The 10,026-nt window shown below is 33.6% G+C and overlaps 1 protein-coding gene across 6 annotated transcripts; it reads right to left on the bottom strand.

Annotated features, from left to right (window-relative positions):
- Positions 1–4,251: 4,251 nt before the first annotated feature.
- LOC105786167 (L-2-hydroxyglutarate dehydrogenase, mitochondrial) lies at positions 4,252–9,995 on the bottom strand. 6 transcript variants are annotated; one of them, XR_008198687.1, is made up of 5 exons: positions 9,083–9,814; positions 8,562–9,007; positions 6,834–6,993; positions 5,162–5,332; positions 4,252–4,449 (listed from the first exon to the last, which is right to left on the bottom strand). XR_008198687.1 is itself a non-coding variant. In XM_052634769.1 (5 exons), the coding sequence occupies exons 2-5, from the start codon at positions 9,629–9,631 to the stop codon at positions 5,216–5,218; spliced, it is 1,272 nt and encodes a 423-aa protein (XP_052490729.1). In that variant the 5' UTR covers positions 9,632–9,680; positions 9,876–9,995; the 3' UTR covers positions 5,068–5,215. The 6 variants fall into 6 exon arrangements, 3 of the variants coding, with proteins under 3 accessions (XP_052490729.1, XP_012467950.1, XP_052490732.1); XR_008198686.1 differs by having other exon boundaries at positions 4,252–4,487; XM_052634769.1 differs by lacking the exon at positions 4,252–4,449 and adding an exon at positions 9,876–9,995 and having other exon boundaries at positions 5,068–5,332; positions 9,083–9,680.
- Between the last annotated feature and the right edge of the window lie 31 nt (positions 9,996–10,026).

The following is a 10,026-nucleotide window of genomic DNA, read 5'->3' on the forward strand; positions in this document are numbered from 1 at the left end:
ATTGATTTTATTATTTTTATGTGTAAAACGTGGACAAACTATCTTGTCTTAATTTAAACACCCCAGAAAAGAATTGATCAAATTGATTACTCCACTGATAAAATGGTAACGGAAGTCTAACGATACATTTCCACATTAAGCACTCTAAAATTAAAGTAAACTACCCATTAGACACTTTAAATAGGCTCGTTTCTATTTTAGTAATTTTTTTAGTACAAATGTTCTGTTAGTGACCTATCTAATTAAATCTTTTGAGTGATTATATTAACACAAAATTTTCTATTATAATGATTAACTATTAAAAGTGTTTTTGGTAAAAAAACTATTAAAAGTTTTTAACTTAAATATATATACCTCTCATTTCAATTTCCCATAACATCAATGTTAAATACTTTAAACCCAAGTTTTAAATTTTTAACAATAATATTAAGTATAATAATTTATTTGGTCCTCCAATTTTATATATAAAAAGTCATTTTAGCTCTCCATTTAAAATTTTACTTCTTTTAATCCTTGAACTTGCATTGTTTGTCAAATCACTCCAAAATAGATGAATTTTTTTGTTAACTTTGCTAATGTGGCAATTCACGTGTATATCATATTAGCAATTAATTGTATTTTTAAAAATAAAATATTATTTAAAAATATTTTTATACTTTTTTAATAATTTAAAAAACAATTAATTGCTTACATGACATCCATGTCAATTCATGTGTATGTCACATCAGCAAAATTAACAAACGTTAGTTTTTCATTCATTTTGAGGGTGATTCGACTAACAATACAAGTTTATGGATTAAAAGAAGTGAAAAAATAAATAAAGAGCTAAAACGACTTTTTCCTTTTAAGTTAGAGGGCCAAATAAATCATTATGTTTAATATTAATGGTAAATTACCTCGTTACTCGCTCTGAATAGTGATCATCCCTTTTTTGGTCACCTCAAAAGTTTTTTTTTTTAATAATGAGGTAGTTTACTTTACCCTAATATTAAGGGTAAACTACAACTAATGCCACTAAACTATTAATAAGTTTATGTTTTAGTCACTCAACTTCAAAAAGTTACAAAATGACCAATGTACTATTCAAAAATTTTCATTTAAGTCATTGAGTTGTTAAAATCATCATTGTATGCCCTCTGTTCGTATCACTAGCACCAATCGAAATCTCTTATTCCCCTCCTCTTCTAAGATTTAGTTTTTTTCTATGAAACAACTTTGAACATCATGAATTAACGAACCAAAATTCGAATAGCTTTCTCCTCTGATGTAACAGCCCGTTTTTAGTGAAATCGAAATAGTGGTTTCTGGACCACAAATGCGAGTCAGAAAGAAAAAAACTTATTTTAATATTATTACATGGTTTGCATTATGATAGGAATAACGTATGAAAATTTTGTTAAGAAAATTTTACCAATTACATGTTTAATTAGGAGGAAAGGACTAAATTGCATAAAATGTAAAAGTTGAGTTCTAGTAGCTATAGGTAGCAAATAGCTATGAAATTCAAAACTTGAGGCCCTTATATGACAATTAGACCATTAAATAAAGTTCGTAGATAAGGATGATGATTCATCCATGAAAAATTAAATAAAGAAAATGACTAAATTGGAAATGAAAAGATGATAATTAATTAAATAACAAAATATCATCTTTTCATCATCTTTCCTAAATTATTTTCATGGAAACCCTAGCTAAGAGAAAATAATTCAAGCAAGCTTACTTAGCTTAATTAGGTAAGTAATATTGTTTTGTTTTTAGTAATTTTATATTTTCGAGATCGTAATAACCTAATCTAACTATTTTGGGGATTAATTTGTAAAGTTATCAAAGTATTAAAGTTTTGCCATGGATGAATATGCATGAATTATGAAGTTTTATGGTAGAAATGGAAAGGTTGTTGATAGACAAACAACTTTTGTAAAGGAAATTTTCATGAAATTGTGATTTAGGGACTAAATCGAACATATGTAAAATTCATGGAAAAATTCTAACTTTTGTGAAATATATGAACTGTTATTTTTATATGTAAAAATCGGTTAGGCTTGAAATAAGGATTAAATTGCATGAATTTCATTTTTCGAGCCTAGGGACGAAATTTGAATTAATTAAAAGTATAGGGGCAAAATGATACTTTTGCCTAAGATGTGAATTGGATTGAATTGAATATGAAATGTATTAAATTGATTTAAATTTACTCGTGTAGATCCGAGTAGACCTAGTATGGAATTGGATCGAGAAAAATAAAAAGTATCAGATTAGTAGCCTACAAACACGAACAAGTGTCAAGGTAAGTTCGTGTAACTAAATTGTGAATTTATACATATTAATTGAATTGTATGTACGTGATTGTTTTATTTCCATATATATGAAATTGATTACATATCCGACAATGCCTGATAATTATTAAATCCTGTTTGAATAAATAAAATTCGATCAGATATAGGGTTCCGATTTGATTGTGGTTCTGCATATGTTGCGGACACACCATAGCTCGAAAGAGCATCCCGTTATTAGCTCTAATGAGCTTCCCGTTATATGGTTCTTGCGAGCTTTCCATTATAGCTTTTCAAAGCATCCCGATAGGTTATGATTCTACATGTGTTGTGGACACACCTTGGCTCTTATGAGCGTTTTGATATACGACTCTTCGTGAGCTTCCTGATTAATTGGCTCTTATGAGCTTCCCGATATGACTTACTTGAACTTCCCTATATATGAATATCTGGAGCTTCCCGATTAATGGCTCTTCGGAGCTACCCGTTATAGGCTCGCATGAACTTCCTGTTATAGCCCGGATAAACTTCCCGTTGCATGGCTCACATGAGCTTCTCGTTTATGTGCTCTTATAAGCACTCCTGAATATGGGTTGACGAATTTACTGTATTGTACACTTCGTGTGTACTACCTATGTATCTATCAAGATTTCAAATGATTTAACGGGTGAAATTCTAATATAAATTAAGATGAATTCTGAATGAATTATTTCCCGTATTTACATGGAAACATGACATTTGATGAGCTCATTCTCGTGCTTGTTATTCATATGAAATACATAACTAACATGATTAGTGAAGTTGTGTGTTTTAGGCTTTTAGCCAAATTGCTTGGATGCAATTTATGTGTTTATTTTAGTGGAAATGAATGGTAAGTTAATTTTCCGTTATAAGAACTTACTAAGCATTATATGTTTACTTTGTTTTATTTCCTCTATTTTATAGTACTCGGAAACTCGTAACGGTTGGAAGCTGGTCGAAGCAACATCACACTATCCATCAGCTTGTTTTGGTATAAATAACAAACTTCTTTTGAGTATAATGACATGTATAAGTTAAATTAGCCAAATGATGACATATAAATATTTGGTTGTAATTAGCTATTGGAATGGCTAGTGATGGCATGTTTTGGTGTGTGTGTATATATATATATATATATGAGATTATGTTATGTTTGGTATATTTGTGCTTGGATTTGGTTGGATTAGTATATTAGGTATAAACTTGCTTAAATTAATATTTGGTCAATTTTGTAAGTTTAATACTTGAATATATGTGATGATATATCATGCATAAGACTTCGTTTTTGGCTTGATTTGAGGGTTATGAATTGGCTTGTGAATGTGCTTAAATGTTGTTGTAAGTGGAAGGCAAATTGGATAAGAAAAGTGGCCTAAGAAATGACCTATTTTTGTCTACACTAGTGGAGACACGGACGTGTGTCTCAGCCGTGTGTGACACACGGCCATGTGCACGGGCGTGTGGTTTGACCGTGTGTCCCTTGCATCTTTAAAATTGAGAAACAGAATGCCCAGATATTTTCACATGGGCAAAGACGCAGGCGTGTGTCTCAGCCGTGTGACACACGACCTAGCACATGAGCATGTGCCTTGGGCGTATGATCCTTACACCTAATTAATGTAAATTAAATTGTTCATACGACCTAGCACACGAGTGTGTAATTTAGCCGTGTGACCCAAGTCAGTAAGCAACCTAAATTGGACACGGGCTGGGACACGGCCGTGTGCCCCTATTTCGAATATCCACACGACCTAGGACACGAGCATGTCTCTTGGTTGTGTGAGCCACACAGCCTGGCTACATGGGCATGTGTCCCTTACAACTAGGCAAAATTTTAAAATTTTGCGAAAAATTTTCTGAGTTCCCGAATTAGTCCCGACTTGTTTCTAATGCATATTGGGCCTCGAGGGACAATATAAGGGATATTATGATTGATTTGTGATATGAATAGTAAATGTTAAAAATTAACTGTATTTGATCTATAAACTTCGATAATGCTCCGTAACCCTGTTCCGACAATATATATAAGTTAGGGGTATTACATCTGATCATAGACATCGATCATCAGATCAACTTGAATATAATGTATGTTCTTCTACTTGTCGAGGAATACTGTTCCATCATATTGGTTATTGAATCATCGCTTGGAGCTCACCTATCGGACATTAACTCCCCTTGTTGTAAAATTTTATCCTAATAAAAAAATCTATTTAAATCCTTTTATTGTAAAATTCTGCAATTAGTCCACATACTCTACGTAAGTTATGAATTTAGTCCCTATATTTTAATTTGATTAATTTTAATCTTTGTACTTTTCGAATTGGTTAATTTTAACCCTTATACTTTTTGAATGTTAAAATTTTAATCACAACCAAACAGTAACAATTAAATCTATATGGTTAAATTCTACTATTGATCCTGTACTATGCGCAAAATTATAGATTCAGCCCATATTCTCCAATTTGATCATTCTTAATAGGCATATTTCTCGAATTCTAAAATTTCAGTCTTGATGTAAATGACCATCATTAAATCCATTAACTAGTTTTCATGTGAGTAATATGTAGAAATAGCATGCTAACATGACATTACAAATGCGATGATATGTTTGCCGCATCAAATTTTGAAAATAACAAAATTAATGAATTTAATAACTACCATTTAGTCAAGACTAAAATTTTAAAAATAAAAAAGTTAAAGGACTGAAAACAATCAAATTAAGTATAGGGACTAAATCCACGACTTTCGCATAGTACATAGACTAATAACAAAATTTTATCCTAATAAAATGATTTATTTGTTAGTTAGGACATCAAGTTCAACATATAATCATTTTCAATGGAAATATAAATAAATGAAAATTTTACCTATAGCAATGGGAAGACACCAACTTTGTTTTGAATGTACAGTAAATATCTCCATCATCCTCCCAAAAGTAAAGCAGCTACATATTCAGCAATCGCCATGCTTGAAGTCAGCCCGGGTGACTCGATACCGAAAAGATTTACAAGACCACCCACTCCATGAATGTCTTCTCCCTACAGAAATTAGAAATTTATGTCAAAATAGCCCAATAGATCTGAATCACCAAAATCCACTCTAAACTCTTAACAGGTTTAGAATGGATAGTATCTGTATATATATACCCATGTAAATCATTAGAGACATCATCCTTTTCCTCCAAATTCTTACTGTTTAACATGAACCTATGAAACATATGCAGTTATCTTGTACCACAAGTTTATTTAAATCATGAGTAGCAATAAATAAATAAATTTACTATTACTATTTCTGTTATTACACGGTTGCGATTATTAATTATCTTTAGGATTCAAATCTAGAGTTAGGATTAAAATTTTATTTGTAATCTTAGAATAAATAAGCTTTAAAATATTTACAACAACATCCTTATCATTTTCTTGATTTAATAGAAACAAACTAGAGGTTCTCTATAAACCCTATGTTTTCTAGAGCTGTAACTTCTTTCTAACTTGTTTATATAGACCTAATTCTATTGATTTACTACTATTTTCCCATTAGATCCTAGGGTTTATATTAGGGTTTGCTATTAAGCTATCATTGGATGTGGTAGAGGTCAAGGAAGACGAAATTAGGGTCAAGAAACATAATTGGCTGCGGCAAGAATAAATGGGATCTCATTGTCTAGCAAGGTTAAACCAATATATGAGGGATGAGACAGGAGCCGTTCAGTTATTGGACCTTGAAAATACATGAAAACATGCTTTAATGGCTGAAAAACGTATTTGACAGTATGGTGCAAGAAAGCCTATATTGGGAAGGATTGAAGGAGTAGCAAAAAGGGAGCTTGAAGCAATTTAAGGCATTAAAACTAAACTAACAACCTTTAAAATTAACAGTGAGCTTCCTTTAAGAAACATGTTGATGGAGGAAACAAGGGAAATATTGAGAGGAGTGAAAAGGGGAAGGCTTTAGTTGGACATGGGGTTTGAAAATAAGGCTGGAGTCGGCTGGACAGAATGCTTCTTAAGATGGCAGCAACTCAGATTAGTTGTTTTACTTGCGGGAAAAATGGCCATAGTTCTTACTCTAGTTGTGAACAAAGGGTGAACTTAACTAAGAATAGCAAGAGGATACTAAGAATAGCAAGAGGATATGTTAGACCCTATTTATGATGAGTATGTTTAAGGAATAGAAGTAAAACTATTAAATAGGACTACAAACTTTATGCTCTTACTCAGTGGTTCAAGATAAAGAACATTAGCTAAAGCTTGTCCATTTAGCTTATCCAAGTAGTGAGAAGGGCTAGGTTCTAGTTTGTTTGTTCGCTACATTTCTCATCAATCATAAACCGTGGATAAACAATTGTCTGAATGCTAATCTGGGAACACTTCTTTTTTGTTATTCCTTTCTTAGAGAAAATTCAGCAAGGTAGTATTTCTTAGTAATAATAAGAAAAAGAGTAGCTCTTTGTACCATAAATGAAATTCAGGCATATGGCTTGACAAAGGTATATATCAGTTTTATTCCTCCATATTAAAGAGAATACATGAAACAAACCTGTATTACAAAATCACAGGCAGACTGTCCAGGTCCATGAAGTTTTGGTCGAATCCCTGCATAACCTGGTATTAGAGATCCATCTTTGAGATTTGGGTAGTACTTCCGAATCTCTGGATAAAATCTTGCAACATGATCAGCACTTACAGAATAGTCAAACCTGAGAGCATGGAACCACTAAGCTTAGTTTTTGACCACATGACAATGCCTTTCACGATACAAGCACATACATTCTGTTCAGCAAAAGAACTAACCCTTAATCAATTGCTTTTATGCAACAAATGCAGCAACTAACTTATCTGAAATGAACTCGAGGACAAATTTTGTCCTCTTTCTTATTTCAAATCCAGTGCATTTGCAGAGCCATAAAATAGCTACTGATGGAATGTCTCAAACCAGTACCCCCCCCCCCTTCAAGAAAACTCATCCCCTCTATCAAAATAAAATGGAAAAGAGCTGAAATTTTAATTTTAACCTCTAAAGAGGGTTCATTAACCAGCCAAGCTACTAAATCAATAGAATTCTTGGAGACTACCTCTGATGCCAACCCCCAATATAGCTCTTCTAACTTCAACAAAGGAAATATCAAATGAAGTACAGACTTCCTTAACGTATAAGATTACTACTAAGACTTTGAACAAAACTTACTGCACTATCTGCTACTGAGTTCTAGAACAAACTTATTCTAAGAGTCAGATTTCCACCTCCAGGACAATTGGATACAAAATGGAGTGTGTTTGCTCAAACAAAGAAAAGAGAAGCATAGCACAATCAAATTACTTGATCCAAAAACTTCTAGCAAATGAGAATATAGTATAAGTTATATTGAAATTTAATTAGATGCAATTGCAATTTCTACTGCACAAGAGAATTTTCTTACTCAAAAAGAGTTTCTCAAATGTGATCATGACAGTAGACAAATTTCCAAAAAATAAATGAAATGGAAAGAATCCTAATATGAGATAAATATTCTTCTCAGTTAGGCATCAAGAGATTTCTGCCAATCACTGTATTAGTTTAGGACATTGGCCACTGTAACAGAAAAAAGCAGGACTGACAATCTAAGTTAACACACAAACAAAACAATGAAAGTTATTGAAAGGAAGCTGGCTCTGGAAGAAAAGATAAAGTAATAACTATAACAACTCTTCATCAAATTACAAAAAGGAAAAAAATGATGAGCAATGAGGACATGAAATCTCAAAAGGAAAAAGCACCTAGCATAGAGATGGAAACAAAGTGTACAGTAGAATAGGAAGAATTTAAGTCACAACATCAGTATAAACAAATGATACATACTGAACTATTGATGCTGGGATAATTGTCATGCATGACATATTTTCCATTGCCAGCAAACAAGAGACAGATAAAAAAAAGAAGAAGAAGCAAAACGTACTGTGATTTTAATCCAAATTACTCACTAGCATGTATTTTGTGTTTTACTGAATATACCCTCAAGGGAAATGGCGCCTTCTACTACTACTCTCAAAACTTAAGTAATCACACCTGTTACAATCATAACCATTTAAAGGAAGTAAATCACTTATTCCTCTACATGGGACTGTAGTCTTGTTATTTTAAGAAATACAAATCTACAAATTATGGAACTTGTATAGGTTGTAAACAAACAAAACTATAGAAAATTCATAATCATGAAATTGAGAATGGAAAAAAAGTATTACACCCAAACCAGCATAAAAAAATTGGAATGGGAAGAGAAAAGAATACTTATTAAGGAAGTTGGTTGTATCAGGTACATGAGGAATCCACTCAACATCTGGGCCAAACTTGAGCTGACCATCTAAGTCCAGAGTAACATGAACTCCAAGACCACCTTCCTCTGGTACAGGATATATCAAGTGCTTGAAAGGAGGATGTCTAGTAGAGTTTGCATTTGAAAGGATAAAGTAGGAGCCACGAGCATAATATGCAGGAGGGATGATAGCTGTGTTTAGACCATGGAATCTCTTAGCCAGAGTGGGAGCACTCAAGCCTGAAGAATTGACTACAATTTTAGGCATAAGTAGGAGGTCCAGTTGCAATGGAGTGTTCCCATCCCAGTTTGTAAGTGTTTTGGTTTCACAAACGTGGAGGACCATTTGATTTCCTTCAAGATGACCTCCAATGACAGCAGTGTTGTAAGAGAAGGTAGCGCCATTAGTTTCAGCCTCCCCCTGGATCCTGGTATTGGTTAGTCACTTAATTAAGTAAGTCTATCACCAAATTAATTGAGAAGAAAAGAGGCATACCACTAAAGACAGCATCAGAGAATGGGAATCCAGAATGCCAGAAGCAGGGGATAGCAAGGCTTTGACACAGTGCAATTCAGGCTCCATTTTGATAGCCTCAGAAGCGTCCAACATCCGAAGATTTTCAACCCCATTTTGAATCCCACGATTGAACAGTTGATTTAACTTTGGAATCTCGGAAGTACCTGTGGCAACTATGAGTTTACCGATCTGGTTATGAGGTATCCCACGCTGAGAGCAGTAGTGATAGAGTAATTTTCTTCCTCTCACACAAAAACGAGCCTTGAGAGAATTGGAAGGATAGTAGATGCCGGCATGGATGACCTCGCTGTTGCGGCTGCTGGTGGCTGTTCCGAAGGTGGGAGCAGAGTCCAGGACCAAAACCTCTTTCCCCTTCAACGACAGCTCTCTGGCCACTGCCAGTCCCACGATTCCGGCTCCGATCACGACGCACTCCGCTTTCTCTTTTGGGGCATTCCGCCACGTTTCAGATGGTTTTGGTAAATGAAATCTCCTCTTAATCACCCTAACAACGTCCCGTTTTAGCATCTTTCTACCTTCTTATTCCGCAAACGTCATTCATGCTTACCATTTGATACTGTTGAAGCAACAAAACGATGATTCATTAGGGAAGATGGACAATATCGATAGCCTTGTGATTTTTCTGAAAGAGATGAAAATCGAAAAGGGTCTAAACATCAGCGGACAACCTGTTAATCAGTGATTGGTTTATCATTTTTTATAGTGTTAGAGATTATTATGTTATTTTTTAAAAGTTGAGTGCGTAATTTACCTTTTTGTAAATTTGTGCGACTGATTTCCCCTTTATCTGACAAGAAAATGCATATAAGGACTGTAGAAATATTAGGCCAATTGGCATATTTCCCCGCTCGCACTCATCTGAATATTTTATCATATCATTTCATATCAGGTAAACTCGAACA

This window comes from Gossypium raimondii, chromosome 1 (assembly GCF_025698545.1).
Source record: "Gossypium raimondii isolate GPD5lz chromosome 1, ASM2569854v1, whole genome shotgun sequence".
NCBI lineage: Eukaryota > Viridiplantae > Streptophyta > Magnoliopsida > Malvales > Malvaceae > Gossypium > Gossypium raimondii.